We start from the raw sequence: 27,446 nt of genomic DNA, 5'->3' as shown, positions 1-27,446 counted from the left end.
GTGGTGCTGTTGTAAAGTGAAGCAACACCCGATTTAACATCAATTCTGACTGTGGTTAAGTGAATCACCAGTGATCATTAATCATGACATCATGTCATTGTGACTTATGATTTCCTGCTGACTTCCTCATTGACTCTGCTTGTTGGAAGCTGCTAATGAAGGGTTCAAATAGAGATCATGTGATCACAGGGACACTGCAACCGCAGTGTTTTAAGGACCAGTCATTAATCTACTTTTTCAGTGCTGTTAATCTACTTTTTCAGTAACTGAAGAAGCAGTCAGTAAGCAAGGACTGCCTGTATAATTAAGAAAGTAATCCATACAACTAATGTCAACTCTTGTGGGTGAAGATCTTCCCAAGGAGAAAATTCAATCTTTTGGCCTGTCTTCTTACCAGAAGAATAATCAACTTCGTATGTTAGGCCTATTATCTGTGGACAAAAGAATACTTTGCAAAAAAAAAAAAAATGTTAATCATCGTTTAGACTTTTAGCAATCTCATGCACTGAGTGGGTGAGATTGGATATAAAGAGTGGAAAGTTGCTTGAAGGAACAGTTTATGGGATTTGTTCACTTGGGCTAGAAGCCACTAGAATGAAGTAGCTTTGAGGTACTATGCCTCTGTTTTTAATTGTCTGGCTCCAGTAGTTATGGAAAAAACATGGTGGGCCTTGGAGACTGTAGTTTATCTTGACGTGAGTTCTAAGGGAGTTGACTTGAAGGAGCTGCTATTGTGATTTAGCAAAACTAAAGAGAAGCTAAACTGGTTTTTAAAAAATAAACTTATTGTAAGGTTGGGGACAAGGTTTGCTGAAAAAATACATACAGTTCATATAATCTTTTGTTTACAATACCTCTTTGAATGAATGGTCAAACTATGTGGATTTAACCAGAACAGGATACACTTCTGGTTAGATTGCAGAATAGATTTACTTCTAGGTTGAAACATCCCAAGATCAATAAGCAAATGTTAGTAAAATATTTGGTTTCTTAAAGAACAATGCGTGTGGGTTATGGCTCCTTTAAATCTTAAATTGCTGCTATGGGTTAATTTTTACAGCACTTCACAAATCTACAAATCATACAGTAGACTCCAGTGTTTTCTCATTTTTTTTTAAACTTCCTGAGTGTTATGTGTGTACAGGCACCTGAGTGCACAATGACCACACACAAACATATATAGAGCTGCCAAAGTGCTACTGGCAGCTTTCCTCCAGATGCAGTTGCGGGGACATTGGATGCCTTTTCCCTTGGCCAGTTGCTGTCTGCAAGTTGTGTCTGCCTTTCTCTAGCTTTTTCCTCCCTCCTGGCTCAAGTTTGAGGTCCCCCTCCATTCCAGTAGAGCTGCCTTCTTGATTTCCAGACAGGCTGTTCTGAGCCTTCACGGCAGAGCTTCTCTATGCTTCAGATGGATCTCATCCACCGCTGACCGGCTTCAATTATCTTTCTCCCTCTGAGTTTCCATGACAACTGGACCTCGTCAGAGGCCTATCTTTGGCTTTGGTAAACTTTTTGTTGGCCCTCGCTTGCACAAGATTCATGGCATCTGCTTTAGATTTGAGCTGCTGGGAAGCAGTGGTCAGCCGACAACTTCGGCAGGGTGGCTGACATTTTTGGCAAGAGGGTGGGTGGGTGGTTCCTGTGCCTCATGTGACAAGCTAGATCTGCCTTGTAGTTGGTCTGGTGTTCCCATTCCTTGCCTGATCCCCCTGTGGATTGGCAAGGCCTGGTCAGTGCATAGGACGTGCTGTTCAGGCTTGGGCAGAAAAACAAACAGGCTTTCTGCGTTTCTATGGCAATGGCAGGCTGTGGGCAGAGGCTGGAAGAGGGCTCTGAGGCCCCTGGATTTGAGTGGCCTGTTTGAATGATTCCAGAATGGCTATGGATTAGGAAAGGGGGCTGCCTAACGCTCCCACTTAGCACTCCTTGGGTTAGCCCAGGGATGAGCAATTAATTTTCCCAAGGAGCCACATGAGAAACAGGGAGTGTTGTGGAGGGCCGAATCAATAGGACCAACACATTACTGTGAAGATTTACCTATGTAAATTGAATTTATCTATGTAAATTGAAAAAAAAACCACAGTTCCCTTCAAAATCAAAGCAATGCAGTTGTATTGCATGCCTGGTATATGCTTACTTATATTTGACTTCTAATTTCCGATTGACCTCACATGGGCTGGACAGCCATGCACTGGATGTGACCCGGGGGAGGGGGGATGTAAATGCCCAGATTTGGTTAGCTATTACTTTACTGGACTCAGATTGGTGGAAAGTTTTGAGAGGCAGAAGGAGCCAATTTGTAGGAAAGAATTGGCTTCTGCAAATGTCAGGTCTTAAAAACTGCAAGAGTTGAAGGAAGAATGCTTCAACATGTGGCTCTCTCTCTAGCGAGCCATGCCATGTTTAAGCCGTCTTTCTTTCTGGGCACAGTAACTATTTCACCCATGTTTATATGCATTTTCTCTTTTTGTCTGCCAGGTGTTGGCAATATTCTTCTCAGGAGCAAGCAGGATTTTTCCCAAGTTTTTTCTATTTAATTTGAATCCAGCCTTTTGTCAAAGGGTACCTGGAGTCCATGCTATGAATTCTTGAATCCTGTAAAATCCTTCATTCTTTGACTAGCTTGACTAGCTAGTCACTTGACTAGCTTTTTAAACTTGATCAAAAAAATGTCAGGGTTCCTGATACCAGGCATTACAGCCATATTTTAGAAATTACATTTAGCCCCGTCTCAAGCATATATCAATATTGGTCATGTTCAATGGCATTAAATTAAATTGTATGCCAAATATACAAACTTGTTTTTAGCTATGCCCTGTTTTCAACTTCTCTCTGTTTTTTTTTTTTCTTTCTTTCTTTTTTTGTGAGTTCTGCTGACAAAATCTTGTCCTGGATGTGAAAAATTCTTTTCTTAGATTTGCCTGGGATTTGTTAGTAAGAGGAAATGGTTGGCTGGAACCTGAGACAAGGCCAATATTTAAGATATCTATTTTCAGCTTGGCAAAGGTGAATGTGGGCAGTTAGCAAAATACGCAGATGACAGATACTGGTAAACTAGGATAGTGCAAATTAGAAGAAATTGGCTTCACTGAAGTGTTATTTAGTGGAGGAATAAAATTTGCAGCAAAGCTATCATGTGCAAGCTCTTAACTTGTTTGCAATTCTTAAGTGATTTATGCACAAAAAATAAATATGCGAGTTGGTGAAAAGAGATTCTAATTACTCATTGAATTAATTCTTTATGGAAGTATGATATGAATACATCGTAATAGCCACATCAACTTGTGGAAATGGAAAATGGGGGGGAGGGGTTTGTGAAGTTTGAGGCTGCTGTCTGATTGTGTTCTTTTTTTGGAGGCTCTTTGCTTCAAGTATAACTTCTCTCTCTCTTTTCCCCAAAGGTAACCTCTCTACAATTGCTTTCTGTATCACCCTTGCTGCTATTTCTGACAATTTTCTCTCACACTACCATTTCAAAATTCTTTACTTTAGAGTGAATCTTGTTAGTTGTAGGTCTTTAGAATATATGTCCAATGTATGATGGACATGGGTGCCAGATACAAAACTAATAAGCTTTTTTCCCACTTGCTGTAGATGCCAGCCTGGTCTGATTGGAGATCACTGCCAATTTCAAGATCCATGTCATCAATCACCCTGTGCCAATGGGGGTTCATGTGAAAGCACCTTGCGTGATGGCACTGTGCACTACCAATGTACCTGCCCCAAGGGCTTCCGAGGTGAGGATATCCAGTGTGATGGAATAGGGGGATAAAAGCTTCTGGTAGAAAAGTAGTCTATTGGAATGACAGTATAACTGGGTGCTCTCCAGGAAGAATGAGTCCCGAATATAAATGAGGAAGTAGATCTTTTGACGGAAGAGCCATCTTCCATGTTCGTAATGTATTTCCTTTTCTGTTTAGGTCAGGACTGCTCTCTGTTTGATGCATGTGCCAGCAAACCATGTGTCAATGGTGGCCGCTGTACTAACTGGAATGGCAGATATAATTGCACATGCCCATCAGGTTACCAAGGCCGCAATTGTCGGAGCGATGTAGATGAATGTCGGGTGTCTGGTCTGTGTCAGCATGGCGGTACCTGTCTTAATACACCTGGCTCCTTCCGCTGTCAGTGTCAAGCTGGTTATACAGGACAGCACTGTGAGAGTGTCTCTACACCTTGTGCTCCTTCTCAGTGTCTCAATGGGGGCACTTGCCGTCAGACGGGAGATCTCAGCTATGAGTGTGCTTGCTTACCTGGTGAGTGAATTTCCAAAAATTGTTGCTTACCTCTGCTCTATGAGAGCGTGGTGGAGAGAGATAGTCAGCATAAAAATGACTCTGATGCAATTGGGTTGCGTGAAATAGGAGCATCACATGGAACACAAGCTTAACTATTTGCTTTTGCTAAATTGTATTTCACTGCTTTCCTGTCAGGAAACTCATGGGAAGCTATTGAGAGCTTTGGCAGAGCAGGAAGGAAGCAATCTAAAGGGAGGCGGGGTAGGCAAGTTAGCAGAGACCGCTGTGGCTGTTTGAGCCAGAATGCAGTGGGAGGCTTGGCTAATGCTTCCTCCTTGATCTAGTTTATGATCAGGAATGCAGGAAGGGCTTTCACTGCATAACTCAGAGACTCTTTAGCTAACAATTCCTAACCCAATTTTAAATTGTATGCCATCTATCCTGGAAGGTATCCTGGGATGTGCTTGATAGAATTCATTCCCATGAAAGGATGCATAACTGCACATTCCACTTTAATACTGGACTTTTTTGCTTTCCTTTCCAGAAGCTAATTTTCCCACTGTCCCCAATTAGGCTAAATTATCTTCTTCCCTCCTTTCAGGTTTTGAAGGACACAACTGTGAAATTAACATAGATGACTGTCCAGACCACATGTGCATGAACGGAGGCACTTGTGTGGATGGTGTCAACACCTACAACTGCCAGTGTCCTCCAGAGTGGACAGGTACTGGAAAGCAGGCCAAGAAACAGAATGTGATTAATTTCAGGGGGCTTAATAAGAATCTGGGCAGCTTTTAAGATCTGGTTATAAATAATATTCGTCTCTTTTCTCCATGGTATTATAAAAATATTAACTATCTAGTTAGGAAATCTGCCTGTTTGATGGATAAGATTATTTTTTAATCCTTCCAAAATTTTGGTGAAATGGTTTTATGCTGGTTTAGTGAACTAGGAACAAAGAAGAGCAATGACAACTCACAACTGGGAACAGGAGAGGAATTACAACTTTTGGATTCAACTCTGCTTTGAAAAACATTTAGCTAAAAGTATCCCTTTTTTCTGCACCATAGGCCAATTCTGTACTGAGGACGTGGATGAATGCCAGCTACAGCCCAATGCTTGCCACAATGGGGGCACTTGCTTCAATACCAATGGAGGCCATTCATGTGTCTGTGTCAATGGCTGGACTGGGGAGAGCTGTAGTGAGAACATTGATGACTGCCAGACAGCTGTCTGTTTTCATGGTGCTACTTGCCATGATCGTGTGGCATCCTTCTATTGCGCATGTCCTATGGGCAAGACAGGTAGTTAGCATCTACCATGCATGTCATATCAATAGACTTTAATCAATGTTAAATAAATAAACTTAAAAGGCAATGGGTATATGGATATTGAATAAAGAGAATATGATTACTTTTTAAATGGAAAGAAATAATGAACACTGTTGCTTCATGTTTTTTTTCTTATTTTTTAACTACCCTATTTTTTGGAGTATAAAACGCATCTTTTTCCCTCAAAAAGAGGGTGAAAATCTGGGTGGGTCTTATTCTCTGAATGTAGCCCCGCCCAGCCTCTGAAATGGAGCTTCAGAAAAAAAGCCTCTGAAATGGAGGTGTCAGAGGCTGAAAAAAAAGCAAGGCACAGAGCTCACAACCAACAAACCTGTTGCTAAAATTCACCTCTGGAAACAGCTGATTGGGGGTATTCTGGGAGGCAGATCCACCCACCAATCAGCTTTTTTCTTATTTTCCTCCCTTAAAACTAAGTTGCGTCTTATACTCCAGTGCATCTTATAGTCCGAAAAATATGGTTATATATTTCCTCTCATGTGGTGACCTTTCTCTTTCAGGCCTCCTTTGTCACTTGGATGATGCCTGTGTGAGTAATCCTTGCCATGAAGATGCCATTTGTGACACCAACCCAATGAATGGCCGTGCCATCTGCACCTGCCCACCAGGTTTTACTGGTGGAGCCTGTGATCAAGATGTGGACGAATGCTCCATTGGTGAGAATGTTGTTTTTCTTGTATGGAGGTGTTCAAAAAAGAATGGATGTATGGAATTATGCATCTTCGAAGCAATGGGAGGGTCCAAAGGTTTTCTGAGATAGACTGACCTCTGCTGGCATGCCTTTGAATTGTTTTGTCTCAAGTTGTCTCTACAAGTATAATTTTGGGCAAGTCAACCAACCACTTTCACTTATTATTTTGCTACCTGCAGGAGCTAATCCATGTGAACATTTTGGCAAATGTGTGAACACACAAGGCTCCTTCCAATGCCAGTGTGGACGTGGTTATACAGGTCCTCGCTGTGAGACAGACATCAATGAATGCCTCTCCATGCCTTGCCAGAATGATGCCACCTGCCTTGATCGTATTGGAGAGTTTACATGCATCTGCATGTCAGGTAAGATCCCTGAATCTGGCTCCAAAATTACTGAAATATATACTTAGGTTGTAGTGAGAATAATCTCAAAAGCAAGAAAAAGAATAAATATGCAGTTGACTGGAAGGGATGAGAGTCAAATCTCTGAGAAAACTGGGCTCCTTGAATGAACTTAAGTAGTTTACTTCCTTGGTTCAAATTGTTTTTAAAAAAGAAAATTGAGAGAAGTCATTCATTGTTATTCCCTATATAATACATAAAAGGTATTACAAGTACTTTCTGAAAATAATTGAAGAATAACCTTGACTGCTTCATATCTAGTAGTTTGCTTGGTATGAGCCTAGCTTCTTGTGTTTTGCACTTCATATGTGTCTAATTCTGGAAGACAAAGTGGATCTTAGATTCTGATTTATCCATGTTTCCTTTGATGTACTGTTCTTTATTGGATTGTTGGTTTTATTGAATAATAATTCCTTATTTCTTTGATGGGATTTACTTAGGATGATGTGTCATCTCCCCATTGTGCATCTACAGTTTTTACCATATGTTTTTTCTTAAAATAAGAGATGCAGAACTATTGGAATTGCAGTCCTCATGATTATAAGTGTCTAGCTTGAAACTTTCCTTTTTTTCTCTCTCCCTCATGCTAATTGTGGATGCCACTTTACTATTCCAAAACCACAATTCCTTAATATTTAGATAGCCAATATAAACTTAGATGAAGAGCTGAAGAAGAATCATTCATGAAAAAAGCTAGAGTTTTGAATGTTGGATCTTTCATAGAAATGTCTCTGCAGTATAGCATTGCTAATGCTGTACACTGGGGCAAGAAGCAGGTTGAGCCTTTCAGAAGTTTCTCTAGAATCAAAGCTTGTATACATACACACAAGACATTTCATAGAAAGTGAGAGATGACTATACAGTTGTCCATTTCCCATTGTGGCAGAACTTTTAAGATTGAGGTATTGCATAAATTTGTACAATGTTCATACAGACAGTTAGGAGTGCAGCATTGTGCTTGGAATATTAATGGTCAGGCTGGCCTACTGAGTGATGAGAATTGGCTGTTCTTTGTGCTTCCATTACCCCATATAGGGAGCAACATTCTCCTTCCTTGCTCACTCATTGGTTAATGCTAGCTTTTTGTACAAGCCTGGGGGAGGGGTAAGTCTTCCTAGCTGCAAATGCCTTTGGGCAAAAGGGGATAGTAAACTTTGTTTTAATGTTGCATGTTGCTCACCCAGTATTGCTCTGTCCTGGAGCCATTCCTTTTGGGATTAGGATAAGGTGAAAGGACTGTAATATTAAGGCTACATAAGTGGCTTCAGAAATTACCCAACACGAACAGTATTATTTTCCTGTACAATCCTCTTTTCATAGCAAGAAATAGGAACCCTTAAAAAGGATGGCATCTTAAACTAGATCAAGCTATTTCTCCACCTAATATTTAGCAACAGATATTTTCTATATCACCTAACTTATCTTTTTTGGTAGGTATATATCAGGAGTTCAACCCGTAATCGTCCTCATTATAAATGCATATACTGTAGTTTATGTATAATGCTGTCCTACATGAAAGGACATAAGCAGGACTTCTGTTTACTTCATGTAGAATCCAGCATTCCAGGAAACCAAATTTAGCTGAAAATGGATACCCTAATGCAGTGGTCCCCAACCCCCGGTCCGCAGACCGGTGCCGGGCCGTGGAGTACCTGGCACCGGGCCGCGCAGCGGCCGGGGGACATAAACGCTGCAGCGCAAAGGCTCCTGGGCTGTGCGCAAAAGCTCCTGGGCCGTGCGCAATGGGCCGTGCGCAAAAGCTCCTGGGCCGTGCCCCCACCCCTGCGTGCGCTCAGCGGGCCGCGGCGATAAAAAGGTTGGGGACCACTGCCCTAATGGATACCAAAATGTTCTCAACGATTTTGGTCTCATTGAAGCCTGCTTTACATCATTAAAAATAACAGGACCCCAAAGAGCTTTGGTTTATGTGGATTATATCTATTGCTATTTACTGTATTAAAAATGAAAACTGAAGAAATTTTAAAATATTTATGGATTTGATTTAATTGACTGAGAACCACTACACTATTATATTGCCAATATATTGTCATATTGGATTAGCAAATGATCTCATTTAAGTTTGAATATTCAACCTCACAGGATTGTTGCGAGAAAAATAGGCAAGAGTAACGGATATGTTAACTGCCTTGAATTATATATTAAAAAGGTGGGATATAATAATAATAATAATAAGTAGTAGTAGTAGTAGTTACATAAGAGATGTGTTCAATTCATCATTTGAAACAGTAAGAGTGTGCTTAATGCAGTTGGCTACTATGACTATAAGGTTGGAATGTACTGAGGTGCTGAAATATTGGGATTAGAGAGAAATAATCAAGGTTGGAATTTACAGAAGAAAATTGTTTCTGACTGGTGGAACAATAATTCTGACAACTGTTAAAGCTGTCTTTGTACAGATAGTCCTTAACTTATGGCCATATGGATCTCTGAATTTCCATAAGTCAAAAGAATAATAAATCAAGGCACCCATGTGACTGGCCTGATTTTACAACCCTTTTGTGGTGGTTATTAAGCAAACATAGGTCAATGCATTCCTATGTGCCTTGCCTTTTGTTTGTTTGTTTGTTTGTTTGTTTGTTTGTTTGTTTTGGCTGAAAAGGCCAGTTTCCAGCAAAAAAAGTGAATTGTGTTGTGGCTGCGCTTTGCTACAACCAGCTGTAAAGGTGAGTAAGTTGCCAAACATTCAAAGTGTAACTACAGGGGAGTGTTTCCATCAGAGCTCTCATAGGTACACATAGTCCTCGACTTACAACAGTTCACTTACTGACCGTTCAAAGTTACAACATCACTAAAAAAAGTGAGTTATGACCATTTTTTCACACTTACAACCGTTGCAGCGTCCCCATGGTGATGTGATTTACATTTGGATGTTTGACAACTGACTCACATTGAGGACAGTTGCAGTGTCCAAAGGTCATGTGATCACCTTTTGCGGCCTTCTGACAAGCGAAGTCAATGGGGAAACCAAGTTTACATAACAACCGTGTTACTGATTTAACAACTGCAGTGAATCACTTAACAACTGTGGCAAGAAAAGTCGTAAAATAGGGCAAAATTCACTTAACAAATTTCTCACTTAGCACCATAAATTTTGGGCTCAATTGTGGTCATAAATTGAGGACTACCAGTACCTTTTGGAGGGGTCCATCATAAGTTGAAAACAGTCATTAAGCAACTGGTCATTAAGCAAGTATTCAAACACTTCAAAAAAACCTAGATTTTATGATTGCCCAATTTTGCAAGTAAAATGCCGTTTATTATGGTGTATCTTTTTTCTATACAATAAATTTGTGTTCCTGATGGCATGGGCTCTTTGTCACATTATTTCTGTGGGATATATGCTGAGTACATATTACGAATATAGAGAGAGACAGGGTGAAAAGAGGATGAGGTTAGAGTTTGCAATAGAAATTATTCTTTGTGATTGCAGGTTTCAGTGGTACTTACTGTGAGATAAATATCAACGAGTGTGAAAGCAATCCCTGTGTCAATGGGGGTGTCTGCAAGGATATGGTCAATGGGTTCAGTTGCACCTGCCCCTCAGGTAAGTATAGAACCTTGCCAATCAGGAGCCTTACCTCACATTTTCACTTGGAAATAAATGAAAGTGGGTTGTTTTTTTTCTGCATAACATTACAGATTGTGTATCTAGAAACCATTTTTCCCCACTTAGCTTCTTCTTACTTGACACCACATGTATGTGCTTTGAGTGTATTTGAAGTGTGCCAGGCCCTGACATTTTGAAGATTGGGAAACTACAATCCCTTTTCGTAAGAAGCTTAGTTTTTCTCCTTGTAATTTGAGAATGCCTGTTCCTTGAGTCAACTTAAAAATATGCACTGCTTTGTTTTTAGACTTGTGCTTCAATTTCTCTTGAATTCATACTGCCCCCTGTGACATTTCTTGTCTACTGCCCCATTGTTTAGACTGCCTAGGTATCCATTGCTGGGCAAAACAGCCTATTTGAAGAATTTTTGGTCAGTGTCTGGGCTACCACTGTAATTTTATGGCAGTATCATTAGCTTCTTCCCCAGGACTTACCCAGCCTTTCTGCTACAGCTGGGTGGAGGTACTATGCCCCATTTAGTTGTTTTTAGGGTGGATTGGCAGACAGGCCTCTAGCATACTCTGTGGGAGCTTGGACAATGGCATCTTTGTTTCCCTAGCCTGTCGCTCAGGCCCCTGAACCCAATTTACATGTGGGGTAGACACTGCAAAGCCCCCTGTGGAGAGAAGGGAGAGAGACGTTAAGAGCTCTTGTTATAGGCCTCTGGTGGTAAGGCTGAGTTGTGTGACTAAGCTGTATTTTACAGTGCCAAACCTTTTCTATTACTGCCTTTATTTTATTTTTTTTGGTTCAGATTGTCAGTTTATACTGGGTTGATCTAGTTCCAGCCATTTTGAAACTCTTAGAATTGGCAAGTACTGGCCCTGAACCATGCTTGTGATGCTTTTTATTTCCCCTAATGGTAATGGGCTGCTTATATAGGATTTTCCTTACATAGCTACTGAGAAAGCAGAAGTAGCCGTTCAGGTAATACTTCCATTCTTCCCAAGGTCATATTCAATTTACCAGAATTATTGCATATATGCATGGTGTTGCGATGCTTTATGAAGTAAATTTTGTTATCTGTGATAATTTAGGAAATTTGCATGGAGATACAAATAATATTAGCTGATGTGGAACATTAGTTCATTGAATATGAGGTCTTTCACACTGAAGCCCGTTTAATCCAGTCCTTACTATATTTCTAAATTTCCTGGCTCCCAAAACTCTATAGATGGTTTACAATAATAAGATTAATACCAAAGTCAAAAGCCAATAGCATAAGGAATAAAATCAAATTCCTGTTACCTTTGCACTCAACTAACCTGTAAAATATGATGCAGATGTATAAAATTTCTATCAGAGTGAATAGCAAATAGGAAGTATTATTTTTGTGAGTTGCTGTTGGGATGTACTATCTGATGAAGTAGGACCTCTGTGGTTTGATTACCATTTCATTGGTTTTTCTGATTTGTTTGACATATTTTTCCTTCCACATTCAGGCTTCTCAGGTTCTATGTGCCAAATAGACATTGATGAGTGCGCCAGCACACCATGCCAGAATGGTGCCAAGTGCGTGGATAGGCCCAATGCTTATGAATGCCGTTGCACAGAAGGTGATTGCTTACTAATTGTTGATGAGATTTAATAATAAATGCAAGGGTTTAATGGGATACTAACCCAGGGAGAAATAAATGCTGCCACACTGTTTTCTATATATTGTGTGCATGCTACGAGTTCTTTTCCTCATAACATATCTCTTCATCCAAAATGTTTTTTGAAAAAGAAGAATTTGAAGTAATAGTTGCTAACACTTGATTCAGGGACAGTTTATTTTTATCGTTGGTATTGGGTCTTGAATCAGTGGAAAAAGAATGATAAAATGTTTTTCAAACTAAAAGTATACATTGTATTTTTTTTCAGGGACATAGTAGTGTTTCCCTATAATGGAAGACGGCATCTAATTCCTCCTATTTAACTCTTGTAATTGGGGGCAGACTTTTATTACTGTTTGCTGTGGTAGGAATTGGCCGTCTTTTGTTCAGTATCTAAATTTCAGTTTACACATATCTCAGAGTTACACGAAGATAACTGGAAGATGAGACATTGGTCTCTTTTTGATCAATAGCTTGGTTTGACTTTTCACTTCCTAAAATTAAAGTTAGGGGAACTTCCCCAGGAGCTGAAGAAGCTTCTTGGATGAGAAGCAAAATGTCTTCAAAAAAAAAACCAGAAAGTCCAGTTGCCTCTTGAAAAAGGGAAAAAAGCACCTTTGGGACAACCATGACCAGGATGACTTAGAATCTCTATAGACATTCCCCAGGAAGTTACTGTAATCCATGCAATGCTGACTTCTGTTTTTCTTATAGGTTTTGAAGGGGTTTTGTGTGAAAAAAACATAGATGACTGCTCCCCAGATCCTTGCCACCACGGCAGTTGCGTAGATGGCATTGCCAGCTTCACATGTATATGTGTGGCTGGTTACACTGGGTATCGCTGTGAGAACCAGATCAATGAGTGCCACAGTAATCCCTGTCAGCACGGAGGCAAATGTATTGACCTAGTAAATAAGTACCTCTGCCACTGTCAGCCAGGGACCTCAGGTAGGAACTTTTTTCTTACTCTACAAAAAATGTTCTCTCTTCCTTGCTTGGGTTCAAGCCCTCTCTTAAGGGACAGAACTCTTGAACAGTCGCTTTACCATTTGTATCACTTGCAAGCAGCACCCTTAAATTATGTTTCAACAACCTTGCTAAATCATGCTAGCGTACCTTATCATCTACACATGTCATTTAGTCAACACAAAACACAAATCCAGCTATTATGGAGCCTGGTGAAGGGAGGGATGGACCACTGCTTTTCTGAGTCCCATAATATGTCCTTTCCTTTAAGGTGCTAACTGCGAGATAAACTTTGATGACTGTGCCAGCAATCCTTGTGACTATGGGAACTGCCGTGATGGCATCAATCGTTATGACTGCATCTGCAAACCTGGCTTCACAGGTGATGGTTGGGCGACAGGTTATGTTTGGCTGTGGGGCTGGGGCAAGAAAGGAAAGGAGGCATTGGTTATAAAATCAGCAAAATTGGATTATATCACAGATAATTCTGTTTACAGATTATGAGTACTTAGCTTTGCAGCCAGAAATTGGGGTGTTCACACTGGTTGTAGGAGAGAAATGCACAAATTGTGGCTCCAGGATGTTATGTGGTCTCAGATCATAGATTTAGCCTTTCTAAAAATTGTTGCTGAACTGTAACAAATTAAAAAAAGGATTAAATAAAGAGCACAGATTTTTACCAGTTCTTAACTTAAAAGTATATAAAAATCAAATTATTGCTTGTGATGGACTCACTTGTTTTGGAATATAACCCCACCCCTGACTGTTATGCCATTTAAAGGTCTAGTGCACTTGGCCCCAAATAATTGTAGCTTTCTATGGGTTTAATTTTAATTTCTCCAGGAGGCAAAGCCGAACTGACCTACTGTTCCTCAAAGCTATAAGCTTGATCATCTCATTGCTGAGCAGTCTTTTCCCCCCCCCTTTCAGGTCCTCTGTGCAACATAGAGATTAATGAATGTGCATCCAACCCCTGCAAGAATGGTGGTACCTGTGTGGATGGTGAAGATGGGTTCTCTTGCCTTTGTCCTGAGGGTTTCCATGATCCACATTGCTACTCAGAAGTGGATGAGTGCAGCAGCAGCCCCTGCGTGCATGGCACATGCCATGATGACATCAATGGGTGAGACCTTTCACCAGGCCAAAGTCCAGGTGGCTGTCTTTGTGGAAAACTGCTGATCGGTCAGGAGTGGGCAGGGTTTATTGCTGTGAGAGATTTGTGACTCTGAAGAAAGCAGTGCATTAAATCTGCATCAATAGACCATTTGAGTGGCCTTGGTGAACTGTTTTGGAAGAGACGTGAGGAATCTTGACTTCGTTATTTTATTTTATTTAGGTACCAGTGTAAATGTGAGCCAGGCTGGACTGGAACCAATTGTGACGTGAACCACAATGAGTGTGAATCCAATCCGTGTCAGCATTATGGCACCTGCACAGATTATGTCAATGGCTATCGTTGTAAATGCAAAGAAGGCTTCCAGGGTATGCTTCCTTGCTGTGCTTACCTTGCCCATGTTTTTCCCTAAAGAATTCCACCAGGACACCAATTTCCCCTTTCCTTCAATTCTGCATGACAAGGTTGGATGAGGGCACTGGTTTCTTCTCAAATTTTAGTTCATAGGATTTAATGAGATTATCATTTTCTCTTCAGGGACTTACTGCCAGATCAATATAAATGACTGTGCTTCTAGCCCCTGCCTCAACCAGGGCACCTGTATTGATGGCATTGCCAGTTATACTTGTCTGTGTGACTTGCCCTATACTGGTGAGTGGAGAGTTCTTGTGCAATAGAGTTGGTTGGTGGATTGAATGCTTTTTGGGGGGTTAACATAATTCTTGCTCCAGCCTGTCCTCTGGAAATTGCTTATATCAATATTGCAATGCACAACAAAATAATTGATACTGAGTAGTAGATTGGAAGTTGGAGGATCATGGCTCATATTCATAACATGTACTTTTTCTGTTCCATGAGATAGTCATAATAGCTCTGGTATTAATTGTGTAAAAATCTCGGCTGTATACATAATGCATAATGGCCATTCCATAATGCTCTTGAAATACAATTAGAAATAGATATGTGTCAAAACAAAGCCTAAAAGGTGTAAATGTATATGTGTATATATAAAACACGGCAAGAAGAAACAGGCTGGTAATCTTGCCTTAGGTTTCTTGACATCTTGGTTTCTTCCTTTTTTATGTATTGATGTCAGATAATAGTATAAGAACATCTGGAAGGGAGGAAGCTGAGTGAATTCTCACAACGGATAAGGTTGTCAGCACTGTCCAGTATGTGTCTATGACAGTTCTGCAATTCTATTTTGGGTTTCACTTTAAATTGAAACAGCATCCATTATTTATGGAGAAAATCCACTATTTGTAAGCAGCAGTATATTATGGCTTGAATGTTTGAGATATATCAAGATACACTTTCCCGTAGAAAGAGCCTAGTTTTGTTCAACAAATAATAGTAAATAAACCTTTAATTATTTATGTTTTATGTATGAAACAAAATTCCCATTCATGGCACTTTGTGTCTAAACATCTGTTCATGGAGTTTCCTTTGGGTTCACTTGGAAGTCTTATATTTGCAACACTAGATATTCTCATGTTGGGCCAGTGAATACCTGCATACTTTTGACAGGCTTTTCATTTTTCCCCCAGGACGGAACTGTGAGAATGTCTTGGCTCCTTGCTTCCCTAACCCATGTGAGAACAATGGTGTTTGTGACCATACACCTGATTATGAAGGGTTTACTTGCAGTTGTGCACCAGGCTGGCAAGGTATTATGACCGTGTGTCCTTTTTTCCCATCACTTTCAGAATATTGCATTTTGAATAGCTTTGAATGGAACCAAGATAAAGAAATTAAAGCATTAAACACTTTTCGTCTCCCTATAGGGCAGCAGTGCCACATTGACATTAATGAATGTGACCAGAACCCATGTCGAAACAGGGGCACTTGCACCAACACCCTTGGCAGCTATAGATGTGCCTGCCGCCCTGGCTACACTGGCATCAATTGCGAGATGGATATTGATGATTGCACACCTAGTAAGTTTATGGAATACATGGAAAAACAAGAAAGAATCTGATTGGAACTAAAGAGTTTGTTCTCCTGCTGGATTTTTTTTTTTTGACGGGATATATGGCATTATTTCTAACCTGAGATTCCTGCCTTGTTGTTGTCTTGTCAAACTAGAGTCTCAAGGCCTTTGTTCAGTTGTTTTCTTAAATGTAATTCTGACTTGTCCTGACACATGAAACCAGACCCGGAATGCCTTCATTCACTTCCAGTGAGATTTAGACTTATTTAAATGTTTTGGGATGATCCTTAAGTCTGAAGTCAAAAGGCAGTTATGATGCTAGATCAGTGATGGTGAACTTTTGGCCTCAGTGTAAAAAATTTGCAACATGCCTAAATTGACTTTGCAGGCATATTTTTCTCTCTCACACGCAAAGAGCAAACAAAAAAGAAAGAATTCTCTATCAACACTCCCCTCCCTGTCCCATCTATTCAAGCTATTTTCCAAAGCACCTGAAGGCCAGACAAGGAATAATGGATGGAAACTGAACTAGGAGAGATTCAACCTGGAAATAAGGAGAAATTTTCTGACAGTGAGAGCAATCAACCAATGGAACAGAAGTTGCCTTCGGAAGTTGTGAGAGCTTCATCACTGGAAGCTTTCAAGAAGAGACTGGACTGCCACCTGTCAGAAATGGTGTAGGGTCTCCTGCTTGGACAGGGGTTGGACTAGATGACTACAAGTTCCCTTCCAACTCTGTTAATCTGTTACTCTAGGCGATTTTTAACAGCGACACTCGATGATAGTGCTGAGGTTAGACTTGAAGTAGATGCCTTGACTTCAGCCCTCACTCCATTGCTGCCAGTCAAAAAGGTCACCTTACGCCATACGCCAAGGTGTACAAGCCTTAGGGAACGACATAATTGACTTGCAGCCCTCCCCAAGATCTGCCATGCACTACTTACCTTCAGATGTTCTTTTGGAGAGGCTCCTGCAACTCTTGCAAGGTTGTTCCAGGTTGCACAAGGCCTTCAGTCTTGAAACAACTTTGGAAAATGTTCTTCATGACCCAATACAAGAGCTCACCCATTCTCGCATAGCCTCCAAATTTCACCTGAAAGCATGCCCTGTTTCTCACATGCTTTTTCTGAGGGTCCAGAAAGCACAGTCCTGTCGTCCAACTTCCAGAGTGGACATAAGAGCACAACCAATTCTCTTAGTGTCCAGAAGTCATGAGAATTAGGGCATGCTTTTAAGAATAGTTGTTTGGTGTTGAGGAATACTGGTGTGACACCCAAAACATCGTGGCATGCCTCCACGTCATAAGTTCACCACCACTATGCTAAATGCATGAGAATATACAAAATACAGAATTTAGTCATTTGTTTTAAGACTTCCTGATAAAAGAAAAGAATGCTTTTGTTGACTAAAACGTTTTGAATATTCTCCTCCCTGCCAATAGATCCTTGCCTGAATGGCGGTGGCTGTCAGGATGGCATCAGTTCCTTCACATGCACTTGCCTGCCAGGTTTCACAGGACCACGCTGTGCAACTGAAACCAATGAGTGCCTGAGCAACCCCTGCCGCAATGGAGCTACCTGTACAGACTATGTCAACAGCTACACTTGTACTTGTTCCCCAGGCTGGGCTGGCTTACACTGTGAGCACAATGTGCAGGAGTGCACTGACAGGTGAGATTGTCAGGATTACTGTTCTAAGGGTTCAGCATCTCATGTCTTGCTCACAATCTCAGTGGTGAATTCAGGTTGCTGAACAGTTCAGTGTGCAATGTGGTTCCTAGAATTCTCTTTGTATCACTAAAGTCAAACAGTACAGTGGTGAAAATTATTCTGGAGATTTGCATCACATACCAAGTACATGCCCTCTTTTCTTTCTGTGGAACATCATGCTTCATTCAGTTGAAGGGGCTTATGAAGCCTCATCATCTGCTATCATGTTTCTCAATACATGGATGGATATATAGTGCAAAGGTAGAAAATTATCTTTTTCAGTAGTTTTCAAATGGAGAAGTAGATCAATTTATATACATGCTCCTCTTGAATTCTGAAATTGTTCCTTTGAATTATCTGCTCCTAGACCATATAGTCTAAATGGAGAAAGCATTGGATGTTAAAGTGTAGGAAGATTTACACTTCCATTGCCTGTCTATCACAGGTAAACTGAATCCTAAACATTGAGCAAGAGGAAAGATTAATTACTGGGCCTGCTTGGAGAAGAGAATGGCTTTTCTTACTGTTTCATTTTTTCAGATAAGAGTAGAAATTATTCTTTTAGATATTTGTTCGTCAACATATTTAGCCTAGAAGAAGTTACATCTCTCTTGAGGAAACTCAGACTAGAAAGTCTCACTGGTCTCTCTGTCATTTTGTACTTCTCTGTTTGTCTTCTGGCAGCTCTTGCTTCAATGGTGGAACATGCTTGGATGGAGTGAATTCATACACATGCCACTGTCGTGCTGGCTTCACAGGCACCCACTGCCAGCATGAGATTGATGAGTGCCAGTCACAGCCCTGTCTCAATGGTGGGGTGTGCCATGATGGTGTGCAGTCCTATCGTTGCACCTGTCCTCAGGGCTATAGAGGTCCTCAGTGCCAGGTAATTTGCGCCAAGCCTCAGGTAAAGGAGATGAAAACAATTTACGTCTTTAGAGTTTATCTAATGTGAGCAAGGTGTCTACCAGAAAATCTGAGACTAAAGGATATATACCTCAGTAGCTCAATACAAAGGGATGATGAGGGTTTCATATTGGTAAGACCACAATATTTTGTCACACACTCTTGCATTCTTTTGCCCTTCCAGGACCTTCTGGATTTGTGTAGCCGCTCCCCCTGTCAAAATGGTGGGCACTGCATACAGTCGGGTGCTACTTTATCCTGTGATTGCCCTGGAGGCTGGACTGGCCGTTACTGTGACATCCCAAATGTTTCTTGTGAAGTGGTAGCGAGGAACCAAGGTAAGGGACTTTCTGCTCCAATTTCTTCCATCTGTAAAGATAAGTTGTCTGTTCCTCTTCAACCCTGCTACTTGTGCTCACAATGAAAATGTCTCAGCCACAAGCTCAAATGTGGGTTGTTAATTATCCCGGCTTCTGAACATTATCATCTTGTACTCACTGTTCAAATATTTCAGAGCTACTGAGACAATGTCTTTAAATCACTGAGCCACCAATTAATCTCCCAACTGCAATTCCTAGGAGTGTCCCTAAAATACTTAGCATTCATGAAATTTTATTTTCTATGCTCTCCAAGCATTAGCTAATATTGCTAATGTTATTTGGCCCAATAATAGATCCAGCATTAGCAGATGTTTCAATGTTTAGTCAGAGAGGATATTTATTACATTTATTTCAAAATGGGATATCTCTAAACAACACTGAATGTCTTGGTAATCAATGAACTGTACAATAGAGATGACCATCTGTTTGGTCCTCTAGTTCAGTGTTTCAAATTATGTTTCATGGAATCCTGGGGTTTCCAGGATTGAGAATTTGAGGGTTCTGTGAAGGATTTAGGGAAAATGTTTACTTAAACACAGCCAATTTTCTATTACTAAAAGTTTTGCGTCATGGCCAGGGTTTTCAAGAATGTTTCCAAATCATTTTTGAATTTCTAAATCATTATGTAGCCTAAAAACAATTGAAAGCCCTTGCTCTAGCTGTATCAAGTATATAATATATTCTTTCACTTTTTAAATCTGCCATACTTATTTCATTTATTTTATAAACATATTCAATTTCCACCAAATGATGCCAATGATAACTGTAAATATAGTCTTTAAAGAGAAATTGGAATCAAATTTCAGAAACACTGGAAAAGTGTGTATTTCCTCAAGAAATTGAACTTAGAATAGAAGGAATTCCAGGTATTTTCAAAGGCTCAGAGCATAAATAATCTTGATTATGTACAGTTGTTGTTTTTTTCTTCACTTTCTTTGTTCTTGCTCATTCTGTTTAGTTCTTTTAGGGAGTTCAGAGGATATGTTGAGAGCACACAGTGAGTAATTCTCTTTTTCTCGGCATAGGTATGACCAAGGATCAAGTGTGCCGTTATGGAGGCCGTTGTGTGGATGCTGGCAATACACACTACTGTATTTGCAAGAAAAGCTACACTGGCAGCTACTGTGAGAGTGAGGTCAATCACTGCCAGCACAGCCTATGTCGGAATGGGGGTACCTGCCGCAGTTTTGTGGGAGGTTATGTCTGTGAGGTGAGGAAGGCCTAGCCAACCGTATGAGGCAGACAACCTAGCTTATGTTCTAGGAAAAGTGCTGCTCCATAAAGGAAGGGTTGAAGGCCCTAGCGTTGCAAGAGGATGTTGCGGAGATTGGGAACCAAGGAACCGGCACAAACCTATACCTTATTTTTCCAATCAATGTAAAACAAGATAAAAAAAAACAACTATTTCCCAATGATCTGTGTTGCCCCTGTGTTGAGTACATTTCTTCATAAAATACTACAGTTGTTTTCTGTTGTTGCTGTTCCAACACACAGTGTAAAATTTATGTATATTTGATATTTCTCATCAGCACTGAATAACTCGTTTTTTACGACCCTGTAATCCCTTAATTCAGGGTATGTGAACAGTAAAACATTTTCCATTGTTTCTTGGATTTATGTTGCAACCATGGGCTAGATCAGTGATGGCTAACCTTTTTGCCGTCATGTGCCAAAAGCGAGGGGAGTGGGGGGGGTCGCACGCACGTGTGCCCACACCCATAATTCAATGTGGCCTGCCCCCTCGCGCATGCGCGCATGACCCTCCCTGCGTTTCCACTGCTTTTGGCATGCAATGGTACAGTGGGCCCGGTAGGACCGTTTTTTTTGCCCTCCCCAGGCTCCAGAGACTTTCTTGGAGCCTGGGGAGGGTAAAAATGGCCTTCCCCACCACCCCAGAGGCCCTCTGGAGGCCGGAAACGGTCCGTTTGCCGACTTCCGGTGGGACCGGAAGACCCGAAAATCAGCTGGCCGGCACACGCATGCGCGCTGGAGCTGGGCTAGTGCAACACTCACGTGCCCACTGACATTGCTACGCGTGCCACCTGTGGCACGCGTGCCATAGGTTCGCCATCACGGGGCTAGATCAAACTGGTATTCCTTCAGTGATCTTTTAGATTTCACTAAGCAAGTAGAAGCTATTTGTATATAATTAATTTTGCAAAGTAGAAACAAATGCAGTTGTTACCCTGGTTAGATAAGGAAGAATTAGAATTTAAGAAAACCTGGAGAGTTAAAAGTTTTCCATCTATACTTAATTATTGAGTACTTGGATGGCAGTTTCTATCAGCATTCAACACCAATTTTGTCATCTTTTCTTAAATCATTGCACCTTAATATATTTTCCTGTGGCAAAAATGTTGTTGCTGGCCTATCCAATTCAATGATAGAAGAGTTTTAGTTAATAAAAAGAGCATATTAATCTCTTCCAAATAACTCTTATAGTTACCGGTATTTAGTTATTTCTACAGTATGATTGGTTCTGGAGAATGATTGAGTTTACTGTCTGAATCAAGGCTAAAGACAAAACTAGTTTCAGGTAATTACCTTGAAATGTAGCTGCCAGCTATAGGCAGATGTTCCATGGCAGGCAGGGAGGTGTTTAAGAGTTTTCCTATAATTTACCATAAGTGTAAAAGGAATGGAGAACACCTTTCTGTTCATATAAATTATGGTCAATCAGGTAGGCAACCATGGGAAGACTCTGAGCATGACTGAAAGCTATTAATAGTTTCTTATTGTTTTAAAGGGGAGACATGGGAAAAATTGGCTTTAAATAGGCAAATCACAGTTAAAAGGACAAATACCCAAACTCCCCTCCCAACTATATTCTGCTCACATGTTTGACGTGCAGCCTTAACTTCTTGCCCCCCCCCCGCCTTAAGTATAATCCTTATCTCTATACTAAATCATTGTCTTTCCAAATTGATATATGGATGTGGTCTTCATGTGTCTTGTCATATAAGCTCCCAATCAGATTGAAATATGTGTTTGCCAGTTCTTTAATACTATAATGAAAAACAAACAGGCACTATTAGGGATGCCATAGTATCAGAGATTGTCCCATAATATTTTTTAGAGTGGATTGATAGAGGATCTGTATAACTGAAATACAGATTCCTTTTCTCGATGCAAAACTTCTTCATTGCAAAATCTGACTTTTGTTGTATTTTCTAATGGAAATAAGATAAATCTGTCTTGTACATCTTTCACTACACATTCAGCAACAAAAGTCTCTCTTCCTCACAATCGAGCTATCACTACTTGCTTTTAAAAATAGACATTTTGCACCATTGTTTACGATTATGTGGATATGGATGATATATTTTTGTTCTGCTCTACGTTATTTCTAATGCTGTTAAGGCAAACTATTATCTGTATTATGAGCGTGTATTGGAACCGTTTAAAAAATTCTAAGTCTTATTCAGTATTCTTGATTTAATGAGGAATGGATAAGAGGTACCTTTGAAAGTATGTTTTTAAGAATACTTTGCCTTATTATCTTTACCTATTTTTTCCCTCATTTTAGTGTCCTCTAGGCTTTGAGGGGAAAAACTGTGAATTTGATATTGATGAATGTCAGTCACACCCATGCCAGAATGGTGGAACTTGCATTGACCTCATCAGTCGCTACATTTGTTCCTGCCCACCAGGAACACTAGGTAAGCACATAGCTTTTTGGGGGAGTAGGATATAGGCTCCTTTTGTTGCTTCTAACATTGTTATTATTCTTAGGTGGAAAGCATAAGACACAGAGGAACATATTTTAGATTTAACCAGTGCAGCTCTGACTTTCATTTACTTATGTGAAGAGGAGACCTGGAATTTTTCTTAAATCACTTAATAGAGAATATGAGCTCATTTGAAAGAACTGGACTTTTTCCAACAGTGTTGAATAGTTTATGACTTTCCTGGTGTTTCCAAATATAGACTCTCATTAGCCTCTAGCCATCATGGCTGACAATCAGAGATAATAGTAATTGTTTTCTATTTGGAAAACCATAGATTTCCTACCCATGAACCCATGTTTTATTACCTACTTGGGTAATAAGAAAGAGAAACAATAGCAACCTAATGCTGTCTTGAAGATCCCTTGCTTTGGTTACATTAGTAGTATTGATGGGAGCCAGAACTGAATACACTTTGAATAGACCAGATTTTGTTTTCTCACGTTCAGAATGGGTTTTTTTTTTTTTCCTCATATATCAGGCAGTTCAAGAGGTGGGGAAATGTTTGGGTACATAGTATTAGAATGTTTGGCATGATTGTTTGTTACTTATCTCTATAGGTGTCTTATGTGAAATAAATGAGGATGATTGTGCCCCGAATCCTAATATCCGTGTTCCCAAATGCCTCAACAATGGGACATGTGTGGACAGAGTGGGTGGTTACCGTTGTAGCTGTCCACCAGGCTTTACAGGCGAGCGTTGTGAGGGAGATATAAATGAATGTCAATCCAATCCGTGCCATCCACGCAACACCCTGGACTGCATTCAAGAAGCCCGTGACTACCAGTGCATCTGCAAGCCAGGCTACACCGGTGAGTGAGAGTGCCAATAAGGCAAAGGTGATGGATTCAACGGGCAAGGAAGAATGGGTGAAGCTGGGCTGCACTGGTGAGCAGAGGAGACAGGCTAAAATAAATGTCAGCAGGAAAAAGCATTAAAATTGTATGAAATTTTTTATGAGTTACCCTTGGAAAGTCACTATTTATTTGGTGACTCAAAAAACCACAAAATGAGTGTTCAGGCATTCTGGTGAGGGTGTCATGAGAAAATATTTTGTTTCTCTGAGTAATTGATCATCTATTTTAGCAAAGTAGCAGATGAATAAATATGTGTATATTTTACCTAAACTACTCTGGATTCTCATGAGTCATGAATTATTACACATCTATTCATGTCACTTGTATATTGCATTTCAGCCTCGCTTTCCATTTGCTTGAGTTTTGAGTTTGATTTGTATTCTGTAACTCACATTAAATGAGTCTAAGGTCACAAATGTATAGCTGTATTTGCAAAGTTTTGCTGCCATTACATTTTCATGATAGGGAATCCAAATTACATCTGATAAGATGGTGATTACAGAGAGACAGCCTCCAGGAATTGAACTATAATGCCTAGAATTGGTTAGGTTTCTTAGAAATCTCGGGAGCTGTGGTTCAACAACAACGTATGTATACACAGAGAGAGAGAAAGAGGGAGGGAGAGTTTGGAAAACTTTGTGATTAATAAGAGAAAAGTGGCTGTGCCTGACTGGTTGAATATTTTTGTAATTTATGCCTAATTGGGAAAGAATATACTCAGTTGCTAGTTAAATGTTGATAGAGCTCAGTAGGCATTTATATGAAAGGAGAATTAGGTACAAACGCTGGTACTAAAATATGTGTCACATTTAATAGGGTGATGGTGTTCTCCTGAAAAGTTTACAGTATGATTGGCAGAATAACATTTTTTTCTCCCTTTTAGGCCGCCACTGCAAAAACATTGTGAATGCATGTGAATCTCAGCCTTGCCAGAATGGTGGGCAATGTAAACTGGCAGTAAACTTGCCTCTTGGATATACCTGCCATTGTCCTCGGGTGAGTACTTAGAGCAAGGCTATATGTACAACACCATAGTACATTCCCTGAGTATAAATATTATAAGGGGTTAAGCAGGGCAAGGAAGAGTGAAATAGGGAGGAATGTAAGCTGGATACACTGAAGCTGTGCTGCGAGTGAAGAAACTTGACATTTTATCATGGGTCAGATTGCTATTTCTGTTTGGGGAGTATTAGAAAACAATTCAATTGCATAAGTGTGTGAAACTCTAGCGATTCCAGCTCTGGCTGTAGTTTCTACAAGAGAAATATATAGCACTATAGGTACTATATATGAATATGATTCTTAAACCTTAAACTTTGGGTGGGAAAGAATTTTCTTACCAGAGTGACAGTTGCAAGAAGGGACACAATCTACCAGAAATATTTTGTTGATGATTATTTTGTTTGTCTGACTTACTTTATTATCTCTTATGGTTCTTTTTCAGAGCTACTCAGGCATCAATTGTGAGCGCAGTGTGTTCTCTTGCCGAGAATTCTTCTGTTTCAATGGTGGCAGCTGCCGGGCTTCATCTCTAGGTGCCCACTGTTACTGCCATCCTGGATGGACTGGACCTGATTGTCGCCTCCGTGCCAATAGCAGTTGTGTGAATCAACCTTGCCACAATGGGGGTGTCTGCCATGAGATTGCCACTTCCCCTTATTTTCAGTGCCTTTGTCCTGGTGACTACACAGGTGTTCGCTGTCAAACTGCACGCACCGCACGGCCATCTCTGCACCCTGAGCTCCATTGTCCATTGGAAGAGTGTGATGCAAAGGCAGGGGACTCCTATTGTGACAAGATGTGCAATAGCCCAGCTTGTCGCTGGGATGGAGGTGACTGTTCTCTTTTGGTGGATAATCCTTGGAAGCTGTGTGAGAGCCCTCAGTGCTGGCAGTACTTCAACAATAGTCAGTGTGATGAACTCTGCAACACCGTTGAGTGTCTTTATGATAATTTTGACTGCAAGAATCGTGAGCGCACCTGCAAGTGAGTTCTGCCTATGTCTTTGAAGGGGAACCTTTAGGTCATATTTCCCTAGTGCTTGTGAGAACTAAGAGTATGGATTCTTCTGCTAGATTAACCTAATGAGACAGTGAGGTTTTGTTCATAACACGGATGTTGTATTTCCCCACCTCCTCATTCTAGATATCTTTATTTTGGGGGAGGGCGAGCTGTCTCAATATGTGTAATCCTGATGACTCAGTTGGTTGATCTGTAGTGTATATGGAAAGGTATTCCCTGCAACTCGTTTATGGTTCTTTGTCAATGAAGGATAAATTTTGTTTTACATTTCCATCTCCTTTTTTTTTAACAGCCCTATTTATGAGAAATACTGCTCAGATCACTTTGCTGATGGGAATTGTGACCAAGGCTGTAATAACGAAGAGTGCGGCTGGGATGGGCTGGATTGTGCCCGGGAAGTGCCTGAGCACTTGGCAGAGGGTGTTCTAATCATCACCGTGCTGCTGCACCCTGATGAACTGCTCCGCACCAGCACCATCTTCCTGCAGAAGCTGAGTGCCATTTTAAGGACCTCCCTAAGATTCCGTATGGATGAAAATGGCAACTACATGATCAAACCTTATTATGGAACTGGACGACGACTCCGCAGGGAACTGGGCCAAGAAATAATTGGGTGAGTTTTATGTAGGTGGGTAGAGAAAAAGAAGAGTTTTGAGAGTAAGATAAGTAAGCTTATTTTATTATGAACTACAGGTCCCCCAAGCTTATCAGCTGCCTTGGTTAATGACGTTCAAAATTACGACAGTGCTGAAAAAATAACTTTACAACCAGTGCCCTCATTTGTGACCATCACAGTGTTTCTCAGTCATGTGATTGCCATTATAGTCAATATGCTTTGTCCTGTGCCTGGCTTGTTCTCCCTACCACCTTGCAGAGGGGAGAGATTGGAGAGGAAGGGATTACAAGAGAACAAGTAAGCATATGAGGAATACACATCAAAAAGAGTGTAGTTAGGGCTAGGAGCCATGAGTGCTAAACCTGCATCCCGGTGTATTCCCTATGGTGTGCCTGCTTGCTGTCTTGTAATCCCTTCCTCTCCAATTTCTTCCCTTTAGGATGAGGGGAAGAAAAAAAGAGAGTCAGACAGAGGCGAGAGTGCCTACAGAAAATATTATCTTTCCCTGCCATCCCAGAGCAGAGAGATTGAAGAGGAATGGATCGCATGACAATAAGCAGGCACATAATGTTGAATACACTGGGCTCTTTGTGTAGTGTGCTGCTAACTGAGGCACTCCTTTCAATGTGTATGTCCCCTGCTTGCTCTCCTATAACTGCTTCTTTTCCAGTGAACCTAAATACAGGCTTCAATTCCCTTCTTGCTAATTATCCTAGCTCTGGGATAATTCCAAAGTGGGGAAAAGGAAAGCACAATTGTGGTCACACGGTTTCCCACTTAGTACTGCTTTGCTCCATGACGGAGCAACCGGTCCCCTATAAAATCTGTTGGTTAATAACAGTTCTTTAATTTTTAAGTTACATTAAAACAAGCTTCTTAAAGAGTGCCAGATTCCATTTGTAGTAGCTAAATGAGTGCTACCTGTCTACTATAATCCCTATTTGTTAAAGAGGCTCTAGATAGGGCTGCCCTTGAAGTTCACTTGGAAGCTATAACTGGTCCAGAATATGGCCACAGAAAAGCCATTACAGGTGTAGCTCAGGTTTATTAATTTATTGGTTTGATTTATATGGTGCCCTTCTCCGGAGACTCAGGGCGGTTTACAATGCGTTAAGCAATAGCTTTCATACTTTTGTATATACCTGCTTAGTAGAGCTTTCACCCCCTCCCTCAAGCGGTGTTCTATTTTATACAAAGTCAGCTTATTGCCCCCACAAACCGGGTCCTCATTTTACTTACCTCGAAAGGATGGAAGGCTGAGTCAACCTTGATGTTGCCCCTACAACATCTCTGCTCTTCAAATTACCCCCGTTACC

The 27,446-nt window shown here is 40.7% G+C and overlaps 1 protein-coding gene across 1 annotated transcript in view; it reads left to right on the top strand.

The window, feature by feature from the left end:
* Nucleotides 1–27,446, top strand: part of NOTCH3 (notch receptor 3) — a 66,720-nt gene that overhangs the window by 31,571 nt on the left and 7,703 nt on the right. The window contains exons 3-26 of the mRNA XM_070937422.1: nucleotides 3,595–3,737; nucleotides 3,921–4,256; nucleotides 4,840–4,962; nucleotides 5,309–5,542; nucleotides 6,088–6,243; nucleotides 6,458–6,643; nucleotides 10,134–10,247; nucleotides 11,753–11,866; nucleotides 12,620–12,853; nucleotides 13,143–13,253; nucleotides 13,802–13,994; nucleotides 14,208–14,353; nucleotides 14,523–14,636; nucleotides 15,533–15,652; nucleotides 15,770–15,922; nucleotides 17,357–17,585; nucleotides 18,309–18,510; nucleotides 18,715–18,868; nucleotides 19,936–20,120; nucleotides 22,437–22,569; nucleotides 23,196–23,447; nucleotides 24,376–24,488; nucleotides 24,937–25,478; nucleotides 25,807–26,127. Of these exons, the coding sequence (XP_070793523.1) occupies nucleotides 3,595–3,737; nucleotides 3,921–4,256; nucleotides 4,840–4,962; nucleotides 5,309–5,542; nucleotides 6,088–6,243; nucleotides 6,458–6,643; nucleotides 10,134–10,247; nucleotides 11,753–11,866; nucleotides 12,620–12,853; nucleotides 13,143–13,253; nucleotides 13,802–13,994; nucleotides 14,208–14,353; nucleotides 14,523–14,636; nucleotides 15,533–15,652; nucleotides 15,770–15,922; nucleotides 17,357–17,585; nucleotides 18,309–18,510; nucleotides 18,715–18,868; nucleotides 19,936–20,120; nucleotides 22,437–22,569; nucleotides 23,196–23,447; nucleotides 24,376–24,488; nucleotides 24,937–25,478; nucleotides 25,807–26,127 (4,608 nt within the window). The remainder of the gene's footprint in view (nucleotides 1–3,594; nucleotides 3,738–3,920; nucleotides 4,257–4,839; nucleotides 4,963–5,308; nucleotides 5,543–6,087; nucleotides 6,244–6,457; nucleotides 6,644–10,133; nucleotides 10,248–11,752; nucleotides 11,867–12,619; nucleotides 12,854–13,142; nucleotides 13,254–13,801; nucleotides 13,995–14,207; nucleotides 14,354–14,522; nucleotides 14,637–15,532; nucleotides 15,653–15,769; nucleotides 15,923–17,356; nucleotides 17,586–18,308; nucleotides 18,511–18,714; nucleotides 18,869–19,935; nucleotides 20,121–22,436; nucleotides 22,570–23,195; nucleotides 23,448–24,375; nucleotides 24,489–24,936; nucleotides 25,479–25,806; nucleotides 26,128–27,446) is intronic.

This window comes from Pituophis catenifer, unplaced genomic scaffold (genome assembly GCF_029215685.1).
Source record: "Pituophis catenifer annectens isolate HBS135680 unplaced genomic scaffold, rPitCat1.0.hap2 SCAF_2, whole genome shotgun sequence".
Taxonomy (NCBI): Eukaryota; Metazoa; Chordata; class Lepidosauria; order Squamata; family Colubridae; genus Pituophis; species Pituophis catenifer.
Note: the sequence above shows the minus strand (reverse complement) of the source record. Positions and strands in the feature narration are given on the sequence as shown.